The sequence below is a fragment of the Hemicordylus capensis genome, chromosome 1, assembly GCF_027244095.1.
Source record: "Hemicordylus capensis ecotype Gifberg chromosome 1, rHemCap1.1.pri, whole genome shotgun sequence".
NCBI classification, from domain to species: domain Eukaryota; kingdom Metazoa; phylum Chordata; class Lepidosauria; order Squamata; family Cordylidae; genus Hemicordylus; species Hemicordylus capensis.
The window spans coordinates 196,516,599-196,533,798 of NC_069657.1; the positions used below are offsets into that span (position 1 = coordinate 196,516,599).

At 45.4% G+C, this 17,200-nt stretch overlaps 1 protein-coding gene across 3 annotated transcripts in view; it reads right to left on the reverse strand.

Moving 5' to 3' along the window:
• The window catches only part of TLK1 (tousled like kinase 1), a 132,881-nt gene extending 122,208 nt beyond the window's left edge, over positions 1 to 10,673 (reverse strand). Inside the window, exon 1 of one of the 3 annotated variants that reach the window (XM_053269560.1) lies at positions 9,749 to 10,673. In XM_053269560.1, coding sequence (XP_053125535.1) covers positions 9,749 to 9,923 — 175 coding nt within the window. In that variant the 5' untranslated portion in view covers positions 9,924 to 10,673. The remainder of the gene's footprint in view (positions 1 to 9,748) is intronic. The other 2 variants (XM_053269550.1, XM_053269569.1) reach the window with 2 other exon arrangements.
• Between the last annotated feature and the right edge of the window lie 6,527 nt (positions 10,674 to 17,200).

Genomic DNA, 17,200 nt, shown 5'->3' on the forward strand with positions numbered 1-17,200 from the left:
AAAACAGACGTTAAACTAGAAATACTGTTTTTATAACAAGCGTATAACTGTATGTTCTTCAAAGACATAGTACCAGAAATGTAGGTGAAAAATACTCAAACATACTTGAACTTCTACTGTAATTCTTTTTATGAATTAAATTTTATTTTCTCTCCAATCATTTCAGTGTACTAGCTATAAAAACAACAGCTCTAAATCAGATGCTCAAGTGACAGACACCATACAATTTAAATTCTGTAATCAGTGTTACAGATGTGCACAAGCTGGTTCAGCGCCTCCACTGGGACTGGGAAGCACCAAACTGGCTTGGCCACCAGCATTTAAACTGGTTCAGCATGGTGGGGAACCGTTCCCTTAATAAGCAGGTAAGCAGCTCCTTACCTGCTCAGCCACTGCCCCGCCACTTTTCCGGTTGTGACACTTGCTCTCCAAAAAGCTGCGTACAGCTGTGGGACTGTTCCTGGCAGCCTCCATGCACTGTCAGCATGTATGCACCAGCCATATGCATGTTGATGCCACGCAGAGGCTGCAGGGAACAGTGCCACAGCCACACCCGGTAGGGATGTGCACGAACCCATTCAAGGGCCTCCAAACCAGTTCGGACAACCGGCTGTTTGGCCAGTTTGAAGGCGGGGAGGGGTCAGACTTTAAGGGTGGGGGAGGGTGCATTTACAGGTGAAACTCGGAAAATTAGAATATCGTGCAAAAGTCCATTAATTTCAGTAATGCAAATTAAGAGGTGAAACTGATATATGAGACAGACGCATTACATGCAAAGCAAGAAAAGTCAAGCCTTAATTTGTTATAATTGTGATGATCATGGCGTACAGCTCATGAAAACCCCAAATCCACAATCCCAGAAAATTAGAATATTACATGGAACCAAGAAGACAAGGATTGTAGAATAGAACAATATCGGACCTCTGAAAAGTATAAGCATGCATATGTATTCAGTACTTGGTTTGGGCCCCTTTTGCAGCAATTACTGCCTCAATGCGGCGTGGCATGGATGCTATCAGCCTGTGGCACTGATGAGGTATTATGGAAGACCAGGATGCTTCATTAGCGGCCTTCAGCAATTCTGCATTGTTTGGTCTCATGTCTCTCATCCTTCTCTTGGCAATGCCCCATAGATTCTCTATGGGGTCAGGTCAGGCGAGTTTGCTGGCCAATCAAGCACAGTACACTGTATACTTTTCAGAGGTCCGATATTGTTCTATTCTTCAATCCTTGTCTTCTTGGTTCCATGTAATATTCTAATTTTCTGAGATTGTGGATTTGGGGTTTTCATGAGCTGTACGCCATGATCATCACAATTATAACAAATTAAGGCTTGACTTATCTCGCTTTGCATGTAATGCGTCTGTCTCCTATATCAGTTTCACCTTTTAATTTGCATTACTGAAATTAATGGACTTTTGCACGATATTCTAATTTTCTGAGTTTCACCTGTACACTCTCCCCCCCGCTTTCACCCCGCCAGCACTCCATTATTCATGGCTCTTTGGGGGCAGCAGCAAACCCCCCTGCCATCCCATCTCCTTTGCCCAGAAGTACCTGGCACGCGTGAGCTCCAATGTGCGCCAAGTACTTCTGGGTAAAGAGGGGACAGGACGGGAGGGAGGTATGCTGCTGCCCTGAAGGGGCTTTGAATAACGGAGCACCAGTGGGGGGAAAGTGGAGGGAGGCATAAGTGCACCCTCCCCCACCATTAAAGTCCGACACACAGCCTGTCTTCGAACCTCCCTTGCCTGGTTCCATGTACATCCCTAGAGCACGGCCCATTGGAGAGCAAGTGCACAGGCACCAGTAAAGCAGCAGGGTGGCCGAAGAGCAAGTAAGGACCTGCTTACTGGCTTTTTAAGGGAACCGCACCATACCCTGCTGGTGGCTGCCTGAGCCATTTTTGCACATCCCTAACCACTACTCACATGCACACAGTGCAAGACCAAATCCAGTCTAAGTAAGGATGCAATTCAGTTTAACTTTATGTACAGCAGTGTACATAAAGACCACATATATTATTTTCTCCTATAATGCCACTGTCATCTGATTTCTTAGTCTGAGTATACAAGTTAATTAAAAAGTCCAACACAAAATGCAAGAAGCTGAAATATCTCCCCCTACCCCACCTGCAAAAGGTCACAGACACTTTTAAAAAATGGTAACCAACAGCCAAGGCCTCAAAATAAAGGTGACAGTGCTGTCCCAGCTATTACCAATGCATAGAAGAAACATGGAACAATTGCAATTTTCAGCCAGAAGCAGAAAAGGCTACATCAGTGTGTCTTTTTAAATCACACCCTTCTGTGAAGGAGCTCAAGATGGCATACATGGATAATGTACCCCATTTTAACACAGTAAGCCTGTGATGTACGCGAGACTGAAAAATGCTGACTGTTGCAAAGCTGCCTAATAAACTTCATAATTTGAACCCAGATCTTTTCAATCCAGTTTCATACATTATTCACTTTTGCAAAATGCCCAAAAACCCATAAATGGACATAATATTGAGCAGGTCAAGGTTTTCAAGTATTTAGGGGTTGTATTTCATTCCAGCGGATCCAGGAAAGCTCATCTTAGCTTCGTTTCTCACGGTGCCCAACAGACAGCAAATGTGATTAAATCTTTTTATTTCTTGAGAGGTGCTCTTTTTGTCCCAGCAGCTGTCAAATTATTGAAGGCTAAAACATACCTTCAAATTCTTTATGGCACGCAAATTGGGCCTTTTGATAATTTTACAATATTAGAAGCAGTTCAAACTAAATTCTTAAGGGCCATCCTTCAAGCCCCCAGAGGCACAGCTAACATGGCTCTTCGTAGAGAGGTTGGGGTTACCTCCTTGAAAATGAAAATCTGGTTTTGTATAACCAAATTCTGGCTGCATTTGGTTTTCTTCCCAGTCGGTTTAGCGCCTTTAGTATTAATTGGCAGCTTTACATCTAAATGGGAAATAGCTCTAAAAACGAAATTGCATCAACTGGGCACGTCCCAAGAAAACTTTATAGGGAGAGGTTTAGATCAGGCGATATGTTTTGTTAGGCAACAACTATTGGACATAGATCTGCAGGAGGAGTGTGCTTGACTACCAAGGGGAATCTATATAGGCTCTCAAAACTTCAGCCACAAACCGGCTGAATATTTAGATCATATGTTTTTACCTAAGTTTAGGAGAGCATTGACCCTTGCTCATTTGAATGCCCTTCCCTCTGCACTCCTAGACAGGAAATATAAAGGAGTTCCATACGCATTGTGTCGTTGCCCTTGTGGCTCAGGGGATATAGAGTCAGTTCTTCATGTTATTCTGTATTGTCAATGTTATAGGGATGCTCGTATTAAGTTTATTGCTCCTCTCTTAAAGAATCATCCTGGCCATACAGATCAATTTTACTTGGATTTTTTTGCTGTCAAATTTTAAATCTGTTACTTCTATAAATGTGGCCAAGTTCTGTTTTGTTGCATCCAAACTTTGTAGAGCTTGTATTAGCAATTTGAATATTTTGTAAATCATAAATGTATATTTTAAATGTTAAGCTGGTCTAAGGACCGTAATAAAATTACTTACTTATACATTATTCACCATCTCCTGCTTCTGCAAGCAGTGAATATTCTCTCTCTCTCTCTCTCTCTCTCTCTCTCTCTCTCTGTCACTCACACACATACCCCTAACTTGAAACAAGACAATTTGCATATATAGAACAAAATGGTTTTTAAAATAATCTAACACAGTTTAACATTCTTGAAAATATATCTTATAACCTTTCTTTTAAGTGCCTGCATGTCTTGCTTACATGGATCCTGCCATACATTTTAACAAACTGAATTTTAAGTACATGGTTATACAAAAGTTGAGATCAACACGCTGAATTATTTGAGAAATAGCAGGCTAGAATATAATATTATAGATAATACAAAGCAAAGCTTTAGGCAAAAGAATTATATATGTCACCAGAAAACAAAGACAATACACAAACACATGCAAGTTTAAAGCTATATGAAAGACAAGACGTTCCTAGCTGCAAGTCCTAAGCAACACTGGTTCAGTTCAGACAAATCACAGCTAAACTGTAGTTTGGCCAGAGGGATGCTCTGGGCTTGCACACTCTCTCCAATTCCCTCCCACATTTTCAAGATCACCAGAACTGAACAACATGATTCAAGGTAGGTTTCCAATTCTGACTTGGAGGCAAGCTGTGACTTATAGTAACCATTATTTGGCTGATTCAGACATCACAGCAAACAAGGAAATCTAAGTGCATAAGAAGAGAAGGGAGTCACTGCTCCCTCTAAGGCGTGCACACGCTCACAAGTTTTTGAATGTCTGCTCAGTTCAATTTAGATCCTGCTCAGGTTGAATCAGGAAGGCCCCATTCTGAATACACATGCACACGCGCACACACTGCCTTGATACTGCTGCCCAGAACAAAACTCATTCCGCACAGAGATGAAAAAAAAATTAGAGGGACCACTGAAGGGAGTGTGCAAGTCCCATGTTCCCAATGCCCAAACCACTGTTTGGAGGCAACAGCTAAATGTGACCATTACATGAGAAGCAGAATGCCAAAAGTAACATTACAACATCTATATTCGGATAGCCTGAACTATCCCATTAAATATTTTTATACAGCAACATAGGGACACAAATGCAATGCAGGCAACAAATTCAGTATATCTTTTGTTTTGATACTTTTCAACAATATTACATCTTATTTGAATTTCTAACTTGGCATTTGCAAAAGTGTCTGAGAGACTATTTCTGAGTCTCTCTGAAAAATGCAGCTATGTGATTTGTATTTATCATTGCTGAAAACTATAGTTAGAAAGGTAATATTCATATGACATACAATAAAGAGCATGGAACTAAGTTTGTGTCACATGAATATGGGTAACTATGATCCACTTACAGTCTGGTTTGGGGAAATGGAAACATTCAACTTTCTCTATGGTCATAACAAAGTGATAACGTCTAACATTCATGTTGTCAGTAAAGTAATAATAATACTGCTTTCAAAATGTAACTTATTCCAACAGGTTACTTGAGAAAGATTATTTTTCAACATCAAAATAAAAGGAGGCTACACAGGAGACCCTTGGATCTGTAGGAATCAGATAACCTTTTTGAAGTCTTTAAAATATAAAGGCTGAGTTCTCTCAAGTAGAAAAGCAACAGAAATCAGATGTTAATACAATTGGAATGAAATTGCTTGGCCTTCCTCTAAAAATTAGGAGCCATTGCTAAGGCAGAGTTCACCTTATTTCACATTAAAAGCACAAATTTAGCATTATTTTAGAATCACATAGCTAATGATATACCCATCTAAAAATATTTTTTCCAGAAGAACTCATTTTCTTACTTCTCCACTCTAAAGTTCGCACACTGAGTCAAGATATTAGGCTTCTTGGTTTTAATTAGGCATTTTTATCCACCCTTTGGAATATATTCAATCATTTAGGTAAGCAAGTTTTTGGCACAGTTGTAAAAGAAGATCTGGTACTAGTATTTTAGATTGCCTTCTCCTCAGAAAACTGAGCACCTTGTTAGATTTCAGTTTTTCCACAAACCTATCTAATTCCAACATGTAAGCTATCAACAACGAGTCAAAGTATTATATTCTTATTTGAAACAAAATGCAAATTAAACTTGTAGAAGGAGCATATTTCCCGTCCCACTCCCCAGCACCTTACAGTTGGCTGATAGAAAGGAGACACATGCCTATTAGAGAAATTGTGTCTTTTGTCTAGGTAAATGCAGCATTCTCTTATACCAGCCAGTTATTCCCAACTGCAACATTGTGCTTCCAGGGACTCTGAGAACCCCAATCCCCAATATTCAGACACCAGTTCTGATATGAGGTTGGAGAACTAGCATCAGTTCTCAAATGAAAGTATAATATATATGGTACTACCACAGAAAATAAATTCTGTACAGAATAAGACCAGGAGTTTTTTAAAACTTTAGAAGTACTAGCATTATCTTCAAACAGTAGCTACATCATGACTTGTCTACAAAGTTACATAAAGTATTGCACTAAAGATACTAACAACTTATTGTGTAGTAGTTTCACTGATGAAAATGCAATAGCTTGCTTTGGAATACTACTACAGTAAACTGAAATATATGAATGTTTTAAGTATAAATTGCCACGTGTAGCATTAAAAAACAGTCATATTTCACCTTTAAAAAATTAGCAGATAATATTCTTTCTTATCATATGGCACTATAAGCTTAAGAATGGGGGAGGGGGGCATGGAGGAATCAGGGAAGTCAAACATGTTTCTAGCCATCACCTGATTAAACCAGGTACAGAGCAGAGCCAGGAATCTTACTCAGCACTGAGGAACATATATGAAATCAAACATGAGCAAGTTAAATTGCCTATTTGTCTTCATGTAAATGGAAATTACATCAAATAAGGGATGCTATCACTTGCTAAGGGACATACTCTGTGATGTCATTTCTAGCGTAAAATTGGTAAGCCAAGTGGCAGTTCTTACAATAATCAGCAGAAAACTGAGGAATTACTAATAGTAATCTAAGATGGGTACCAAATGCACTGCTAAACAGTGCATATTAAACAAGATGTTTATATATTTTGGTCAAGGTAAAGCAGGACTTGACAAATCCTATGCAACAGGGAACCATGGCGCCTAGAAATTTAACCATTAAGCTTAGACTAGGATATTCAGACACTGAGTTATATAATAAAATCTTTATTTACCCCAGCAGTCCTATTTCTGTTCCAAGCATGTTACTTGTAAAGGGGATAAAGAGAAGCCCATTTACCCTCCACAATGTCAATCACTAAGTCTGGTAATTTTGTCAAGTGTCTGTTATCTGGCTCCTAAGTTCTTGGGCTAGCTCCTAGATCCAAAGAAAAGTTGCCAAGGCCTGACATAAAAGTAGATTCTAGCAACTTGTTCTGCTTTTACCACTATTACACAATAATCAGTTCCATCTTGAGCTGTGGACCTACTTATTCTCAAGAGTTTTCAGCTGTGGTGCCATGCAATTAGCAGACAGTGCCAGTCCTTTTCAAATTTTGGGACTTTCAAGTTCAGTTACAATTGCAAAGGAAAGTTTAACTTTGTATCTTATGACACATTTCATTTTCAATAAGCTACTCTTTCTCTCAGAAATACATGAAGCCCCTTCTTAAAGAGTTGCACTGCTCAAATGCGTTCCAAGAAATGACAAGTGTCTCAATTCAGGAGACAGCCCCTTCACATGACACTGGCTTACAGCACAATCCTAAATGTTTATCAAAAGCCTCACCATGCTCAACAGGCTTGCTCCCAGGTAAGTGCACACAGGATCACAGCCTTAGAAAACCAATACAGTCATCTGCACTCTTATTAGGATTCTAGGCCTTTAATCTTAGCCATCATGTTTGTTGCCATAACTATGTGCCTTTTTTCTAGAAGTTTTTAAAAATGCAAGTACAAAATTTCTGGAGCATATTGCCCATCATTAGCATACAATTAGAAACAAATATGGTGATCTACAAGTATGTTTTGAAATACTAAATGCTATACAATCACACCACCTCTTCTTTTAGGGGTCACAAGATAAATCAGATAGTCAAAACATGAAGGGAGAAAACAGAGCTTGATCATGAGCACTGAAGATTGCATGAGGTTAAATTAAACTTTTCATATGACATGCACATTTTCTCCATCACTGAAGTAAGGTTTCTAGCTCTCCATGCCAGAGATACAATTAAATACCAATAAGTTTTCTTTTAGAATCAAAGCAACTGCATTGCTTGATAGCCTTGCAAAAAAATCACAAACTGACACCGCATCATAGTGGATAAATATTAAATTGTCATTTAAAAGCACATACTAGGGCTTTAGTTACTAGATAACCTCAGAGTTGCAAACCAGAACATGCTTACAAAATCTATATTTCCTAATAATAAGTTTGAAGCAATATTAATAAAAAGTTATTAAATCAGAATGTTGTATATGATGTAGTCTAAAAATCAAAGTATTTCTATTAAATATTATGCAATATAATGTGCACTGCTGATGTTAAACAATTATGTAATTGACAGCAAACAGTTTAAGAAAACTTTCTTTTAAGCTGATACATCTCAATTCTGTCTTATCTTTCAAACTTAGATTTCCAAAAGGAATAGCCAGGAACAAAATGCCTGCCACCAGCATTTTTAACATATGTCATAAATCCATCCATTTCAGGTATGTTCTAGAGCGCTTCCTTGCCAATCTGAGCTTCCTATTGTCAGCTTCCTATCTAGGAACGTGTGCAAAAGTGACAAGGAGTGATGCAAGTCTGACAACTACTGGAATGGAGAAAGAGGGCATACATTTTCCGGATTCTAAACATCTTAAAATCAAGCCTTTTAGAATGTTTGATGTTAAATACCAAAAGCCCCCTGCCTAATATTTCAAACGTCTTTTAAATTAAATATTTCTAAGATCTCAAAATCTTATAGCAACATTTGTAAGTTTGAAAGTTGCTATGGTAGCTAGCAATTGCTTTTAGAAAGAAATTAAAATGCAAACAAAAGGCAAGAGCTTTTCAGTACATTGGAGATAAACCATCCGAGTCAAAGAGCCATCACATTCCAAAAATCATGAATATGCAACATCCATTCCTCCAGAATATGTTGGTGCATGAAAGTTCTCTTCTAACCCTTGTTAACCATAATTTTAAAGTAAAAAAGAAAGCACTAATCATTTCATAAGCTGCATAATTGCTACATCTTGTGGCAATATAGTTTAATGCAAGGGACAGGAAGAAAATGGGCAAACAATAAAAAAGGACTTGTTTGCACAACCTTCATACAGATATTCCCTGCAAACACCCACAACACCCTGCTCTCTCACTGTCGTTCTAATACAAGAGGAGTGGGGGGGGGGCCGAAGGGGAGGGAAGAGAAAAAAAAAATCATTCAAGATGCGATGGAGGAATAGAAGAAAGTTGCAGTCATTCTCTGCTAGCTTTTAATGTGTCTCCGTCACTTTTGTCTTAAACCAATGGCTGAAGAAAGTGTCTTGCTCGTAGAAATAAGTGCCTCGATCTTTGTCTCTTTCCCACCATCCTACACCTCCATGATGCCAAAACGACTCGACCCTTTTTCATTTAAGCAACAGCCACGTTCATCATCATAATTATTACCACCACCACCCCCAGCCCACTTTTCTTACTTTACAATATGAAGGAAATAATGAAAGCATCGGGGAGGGGGGGAATCTTTCCAATTAAAATCAAAGAGGGAAAAGATATCGATTTAAGACCTTTATGCCGAGGACTTGTCAAGGAACTGGGAAAGCATTAAAATCCACCCACCCACCCCCACCACAGCTATTGAAAGTAAGGAGATGAAGGGATTATGCCAACATTTCGGGGGGGGGGTGCGGTCTCAAACCGGGGAGGGGGCTGGGGGTGCAATGGCTGGAAAAAGGTCGAGCTGCTTGAGTTTGAGGTCCCCGCTTGCTTACGGAGGGGGTCGTCTAGACCGTCCTCAGTCGGATGCAGAAGGGAAGGAAGACATGTCTCCTTTGCCTTGCCCTCGCCGCGCACTCGGCCCCACAAGCCTGGGACTGGCCTCAGGCAGCAGCGGCAGCGGCGGCGGCGGCTGCTACTATTGACACCGCCGTGCCCCTCCCTCCCCAAGGGCCCATCATCCCCACCACCACCTCCGCCAGCCAGTCATCTTCTGCCTCCCCACCTCCCCTTCCCCGCCGAGGAAGATGGAGCGCTTCCCTCCGGCTCGCCATTTACCTTCCTTGAGAGGCGTGTTGTTGTGGAGCAGGGAGGCCGCCGCTGAGGCCGCCACGGCCGCCGCCGCTGCTGCCGCCGCCGCCGCGGAGCAGCCCTGCAGGCTCGGTGGGGACGTGGAGAGCCGGGACCAAGATGGCGGCCCCTCCAAACTTCCACTGCTACTTTGGACACTCATCAAGCTACTTTCCTGGAGCCCGGCGGCAGCCGCCGGGGGCAGCAGCACTTGGGGGAGAGGAAGAGGCGGCGCGGCGGCGGAGGGACAACCAGCAGCAACGCCGCCGCCGCCGCCGCGGTCATGGCCGGGGGTGGGGCGGCGGCGGAGGGGAGGAGGAGGAGGAGGAGAGCAGCGACCCCACCACACGCGGGAACGCGGCGAGGAAGAGGAGGAGGAGGGTGGGCGAGTGGGGTGGGGGGAGGCCGCCGTGGGCTTGGAGGGAGGGAGGGAGGCAGGCAGCGAGGGGGCTCCCTCTTCCTCCCAGCGGGGCACGGAGAGGGCGAAGCCGCGGCTCTCGGGCCGGAGCAACCTGTCCACCACACCTCTGCACTGCGTCGCCTCAGAGCAGCCGCCTATGGTGAAGACAGAGGCAAGCCTCTCTCACTCCGCCTAACCTTCTCCCCTGCTCGGGAGCGGGCGGCTGGGAGGGGTCATGCGCAGACACTATCGCGGGCCGGCTGGCAAATGATGAGGGGACGTCGTCGCCAACGCCGCTGCTGCGCATCTCAGCGGCAGCGTCGGCACCCACAGCCCGCCCGCCTGGGAGAAGGAGAGAGGAAGAGGGGCAGGCACACGCAGCCGGCATGGGCACCTGCTCCTCCTCCCGACTCTGCACACACAACAGGCCGCTAGCGCCGCGCCCTCTTTGGCCCCTTGGATAATACCTCAGTGACTACACACCCACCCACTCCCACACCGCCTTCCCCGCTCGCTGTACCTCCCCTCCCGCCACACACTACTCCACTAGGCACCCTCAACAGAACCACACACACGCTCGTCATGCACATTGCACGCATAGCGCCAGCCTCTAACTCAACTCAGGGAATTCATGAGCGGCTGTGGTCATGGCCACTAGGTCAGACGGGCTTTAAAGGCTGCAGCAGCAGCAGCAGCCGCCTGCAATGACTCCGCGCTCTTAAGGAGGAAATAAGTTCCATCGAACAAAAAGTGAGGCGCGAATCAGCTTGTACATGTTTATTCACCAAGGATTACTGTATCAAGCTGACACTAACGAGGATAGCTCGATGGAGCCTCCATGTTCAGAAAAAGTATACCCAGTACTAGATGCTGTGAAAGGCTGCTACTTTCATGCTGCGCTCTGTGAACTTCCCACAGAAATCTGACTGGTGGAAGAAGAATGCTGAATACCATCAGCTTTGGGTCTGATCCTGAAAGAGAACTCATATGTCCTTGCTTTACTGGCTGCTATCCCCAGCCTACTTCATAGGTTGCCAGTCAATACAGTGCACCAGAGGCATGCACCTTACCCAGGCCTTCACCAAAGGGCTGCTTGCTGGCCATGCATTTTTTACACATAGACTTTAATCACATATGCCACAATCTTTTTCTCTGAAGTAATTAACCTGGAGTGGCTACCATCTCCTGCTTCTGTATTTATAGCTGCACTGATTCAAGTTTCCACATCCACTCGTCTGTAAGCAGGGGGGAGGGGGAATCTGTTACAACATTTGCCCTGCATGTTTGTTACCACGCTGCATGACTATACTTTGGCTTAAGTGGGGCTATTAACATGAATTGGGTGCAAATGCCTTCTCCTGTGAAAGATATCCACCCTGCTATATAGCATAGACTAGTCAAAAGCAGTTCTAAGGTAATTAATCTCTGTAAGGTTATCTTGAGTACACACACCCATATAGACAATGCAGGCCAATGCCTGTGCCTGCTGATCCTCCAGCCTACCCACAGATTCCATCACATGTACACACCTCAACCTTTCCCAGCCCTGCCTCCATTTTCCTTTTCTCCATTCCATTGACTCCACCATGCATGTACATGAGGTGTACCTGTACATAGCTCCCCCATATGCACAAACACACATGCAAGTTATCACTGTGTGAGTCAGACTACAAACACATTTCAGTATAGGCCTCTCCTAGCCACCCACTCTAAGGATCCCACATCTTGATAAACTGATATCCTTCAGCAACTATTGATGTTCTGTATGGCTGAGCTGCTACACTGATAATTTTCTGGAAGTCTCTAAAATAGCCATTCCTGCTGCCTTGATTCTCCCAACCAATCATTGCTTCTATGCATGGGTAACCACATATGCCTATATTGACTAATTCAATAATGCTACTGGTGGGCTAGGGTGAGGGGAAACTAGCCCTTCTCCCTTCCAGTATCCTTGTCCTGCACCTACCTCCTTTCCCCATGCCTTGCTTTTGTTCAGACCCTACTCTGCGCAGCACCACGTGATCCACTTGTGGAACAATCTGCCACAGGATGTGGTGACAGCCAACAACCTGGATGGCTTTAAGAGGGGTTTGGATGACTTCATGGAGGAGAGGTCTATCAATGGCTACTAGTCGGAGGGCTGTGGGCCACCTCCAGCCTCAAAGGCAGGAAGCCTCTGAGTACCAGTTGCAGGGGAGTAATGGCAGGAGAGAGGGCACGCCCTCAACTCCTGTCTGTCGCTTCCAGTGGCATCTGGTGGGCCACTGTGCGAAACAGGATGCTGGACTAGATGGGCCTTGGGCCTGATCCAGCACTGCAGGGCTGTTCTTATGTTCTTATGTTCACCACCACTCACAACCTCCCAGTAGCAGAGCCAGCCGAACGGTGGCCTGTGTTCCGCCCCATGCGGTGGCCCCACCAGTGATACCCTGTGCGCATAATGTCATGCACACAGAGGCATTGCCTGGGCTCCAGAGAGCCCCGAGCAAGCTTTCCCCCTCTCATTGCTGGGAGAGGAAGGGAAATAAACACTGTCAGGCAGCAAGCACTGCCTGGAAATGAGAGAGGAAGGACTGGAGCAGGCCTTCTGGCAATTGGGCCACACCCCCTTGGTGCATGACATCACGTGAAAATGGGGCTTCAGAGGCCCTTTTTATTAGCGGCCCGGGTTCTTTGAACCTGTTTGCTCAATTGTGGCTCCACCCCTGCAACCTCCCCCATCATACTTTCCGCCACAGTTTCTACAAAACTTAGCAAATGCAGGCCTTCCCCTTTCTTTGTTCCCTCCAAGCATCGATATTAGTGATAAATAAGCCAATAAAGCAATGGAGGGCTCTTCTCCTACTTCCCTGCCTGTAACTACAGCTGCTGCTGCAGGACGAAAGAGGGGCCCGGGCCTGCTCAGTGGTAGAGCATCTGCTTAGCTTTTCATGCAGAAGGTCCCAGGTTCAATCTCTGGCATCTTTAGGTAGGGCTGGGAAAGACACTCGCTTGAAGCCTTGGAGGAGCCACTGCCATAGATAATACTAAGCTAGATGTACCAATGGCCTAACGGTATAAGGCAGCTTCCTATATTCCTCAATACACCAAAGCAATGGCGGCAGTTAAGACAAGATGCAGGTAAGGGCCACTTTGCTTCTCCCTCCTCAATGAAAGAACTGGGTACTTTGGACAAGGAAAGAGCCTCAGAAACACAAGACTCAAGCTTCTGTCTTATCTCCACTCACCATCACAGCAGCTTCCCCATCCTAATGCACATAGGGCAGAGAAGAGTTGGAAAGAATAGGCCTAGCTCCGCCCACAGAAATACTCCAATAATTGCTAGATGACATCGTTGTTGGAACTATTGCCACATATGAGGCCAGGTTGGGTTTTGCAAACCCGACCCTGCCCAAACTAAACAAAATCTGCTGTCCATGCCTGCCCCCACCACTTGAAAGGGCATCAAAAATTATCACCTCCACCTCTGCAACCTGGGAGCTCTCTTGAAGACAGGGAGGTTTTCCTCCCTCTAGCTAGCCAGCACCCAAACTCAGACCTGCCGTTCCTTGATGACTACACTGTATCTCCAAACTGCTTTTCCAGCCAACACCCAGTGTGTGGGTGGGTCCTAGCCACCGGAATAGGCCTATGAAGAAGCACTAGGGCCCAGTGAGGAAGCATTACCATACCAGCAAGCAATTAAAAGCAAAAAATGGACACTCACCAGCCATTACACAATACTTTGCCTCTCTCCAACCCATGAGTGACTATCTCAGATCACATATGGACAGTCAAGCTTTTCTGGTGTGTGGTTAGTTCCCTAAGTAATTTTCTGCTCTTCTCTCCACCAACCCACTTCTGTGTGAGCGAATAAAATGCATGGATGCTTAGCTCACAATTTGCTGGATGCTGGAGACAGCAGGAATTGCGCTGAGCCACTCCTGCTTTCCTACCTCTTCTTCAAAGAGAGAAGAAAAGAAGCAGGTTCTCTTAGTTGCATTCTGCTCCACATTGAGGAAGATAGAAGCTAAGCCTGTCGCTTTCCCCCTTTCCATCTTATCATTGTGGGCATCAGTTTAGGAACATAGAGAGCTGCTGTCTACGGAGTTAGACCCTTGATCTATCTAGTTCAGTATTGGCTGTCTCTGCCAGGGTTTCAGGCAGGGATTTTTCTCAGCCCTATCTGGAGATGCGAGGGATGAACCTAGGACCTTCTAGTCTTTGGCAAAGGGCAATATGGTGGTGAGAGTAGGACATACCAGGGGAGGAGAAGATGTGCTGGCTGTATCAAAGCCATCAAGCCCTCCAGTCATTCTCCCATCCAAAGAGACTCCAGTAACTCTCCCAGCAGCCCACCTTGCCTGAAGCTGGTGCTGTTGAACGACAGGTCCATAAATGGGTGGAGCGGTAAATGTTCACAGCTGCTGCCAGGGCTGCCACATTCACCACAACTAGCACCTGGCAGTGCCCCCCGGCACCTCTTTTCTCCTCACCATGTGGGGGGCCCCTTTTCTCCCCCCCCCGTGTGTGTGTGTGTGTGCGTGTGCAGCAGCATCCCTGTGGAAGAAGCCCAGGGTAGCCAAGCCTACCCCCACTGCTCAGCTGGCCACCACACATGCATGACGGCCCACTGAGTGGTCAGCGTGGCACTTGACTGCAGTGCCAACCACTCAAATAGCCTCTGTGCATGTGTAGCAGCCAGCTGAGCAGCAGGGGCAGGGCAATCTACCCCGTGCTGCTCCATGAGGGAAGCCGCTGCCACTGCTCCACACACACAGTGGGGAGAGAAGGGACGCTGCAGGGGGGGCACCACCAGGTGGGGAGGTGGCCCAAACATGGGCTACCTATGCCCTCCCTATGCCCCTGTCCATAAATGCAAATACCATGGTCATCCAGGAGGTTATCCTGGATGAGCATGTTGGCCTGGTGTGCATTATATACATTTCCCCCAATTGTGTAAATCTCCCCAACACCCCAGTCAGCGGTTCGTTGTATCACTGACTGGGAGTTCCTCTCTCTGTAAGGCAGAGAAAGAAGCTCCCAGGCAGCGATTCAACGAACCATTGTCTGAGGAGAAACTTTGTAACAGGGCTGAATATAGCTCCAGCCTGCCACAGACCATGCCCCCTACATCCGACATGGATGCAGGGGGCATGCTCACCCACACTCAGTAATCAATGGAGAAGGGAGCCGCCGGCGGGACCTTGCCCCACAGTCGCCAACAAGCTCCCTACACACCTGGATGGTGGTGGAGACATCTTTCTTTTCTGCCACCATTGTGTTCGCTCAATGTCAACCAGCAGAGCTTTTTTCAAATGGTTCAGGACCTCCTACATGTTGAGGGCCCCAAAGATCACCAAACTGAATCCTTGGCAGCCCACTGTGATCAATTTGTGTTGATTTTGTTAATAAAATTGTTCTTATCCATTCTGACTGGGATGCAAAGTTTCTCGCAGAACCGTATGTATGAATTGTATGTTATCAATACACCATCTGGTCTTGTTAGATTGGATGGTTTTCAGACTGTGTTTCCTGAGGAGGTGGACAGACTGCTTTGAAGGCTGAGGCCTACTATGTGTGTTCTTTAGCCTTGTCCTTCATGGTTGGTGAAGGCTGCTAGGGAGGGAATGTGTCCATAGGTGGCAGGGGTGGTGAATGCCTCCCTGAATCATGGGTGTCCCCCGCCTCAAGCTGAAGGAAGCAGTAATTAGACCCCTCTTAAAATAGCCTTCATTGGACCCAGATTATTTAAATAATTTTCAAGAAGTTTCTAGCCTCCTTTTCTTGGGTAAGGTGTTGGGTGTGGTAGTATCTCAGGTCCAAGCAGCCCTGGATGAAGCAGATTACTTAGATCTTTTCCAGTCTGGCTTCTGGCCTGGATACAGGATGGAAACTGCTTTGGTCACCCTGGTCAAGAAATAGATAGAGGAAATGTGACTCTGCTGATTCTTCTGGATCTCTTAGCAACTTTCGATATTGACCGTTGTATCCTTCTGGGTTGTCTCTCTGGGTTGGGACTTGGGGGCACCATGATATGGTGGCTCCAGTCCTACCTTGAGGTTCATACTCAGAAAGTGATGCTGGGGACACGTGCTCCACCCCCTGGCCTTTGGGATGCTGCAGGGATCCATTCAGTCCCCTATGCTGTTTAACAGCTACATGAAACTGCTGGGGGAAGTAATCCGTGAGTGTGGGCTGCAGTGTCATCAATATGTGGATGACACCCAGCTCTACCTATCATTTAAATCAGCAGACATCAGGGAGGCAGTGAATGTTCTGAACTGGGGGCTGGAGGTCGTTCTGGACTGGATGTGGAAAAACAAGCTGAAATTTAATCCAGAAAAGACAGAAGAACTCTGGTTTGGTTAAACCTATTATCTGAGTAGTGAGGTTAATCTTGTATTGAACAGGGTCACACTCCCCCTGAAAGACAAAGTCGGCAGCTTGCAGGTGCTTCTGGACCTGGCACTGTCCTTGCAGGCACAGGTGGCGGTGGTGTACAGAAATGCTCTTTACCAACTATGGCTGGTACTCCAGCTGCAACCCTTGTTAGAGAAGTTAGACCTGACTAAGAAGTTAGACCTCATGTTTTGGTGACATCCAGACTGGTCTACTGCAATGCACTTTACAACAGGCTGCCCTTGAAGACAGATCAGAAGCTTCAGCTGGAAGAGAATGCTGCTGCTAAGCTGTTTGTGTTCACAAGTTGCTTCATGGGTGTTGCATCCATCCTATGGTGACTTCACTGGTTACCGGTCCGGTTCTGGGCTAGATTCAAGGTGCTGGTCTTGACTGTTAAAGCCCTATACAGCTTGGGACCGGGGTACCTGTTGGACCACATTCTCTCATATGAACCTGCTAGGGCCCTCCATTGGGCATCTCAGCCCCTGCTCATGGCCCTACCACTAACAGAGATCTAGATGCCAGGAACTAGACAGCCTTTTTGGTTTTGTCCCTTTGACTTTGGAATGCCCTGCCAGAAGAGCTTTTCCATCTTCCCTCCCTCCCTCAGTGTTTTTAAGAAATAACTGAAGATGCATCTTTTTAGAGAGGCTTGT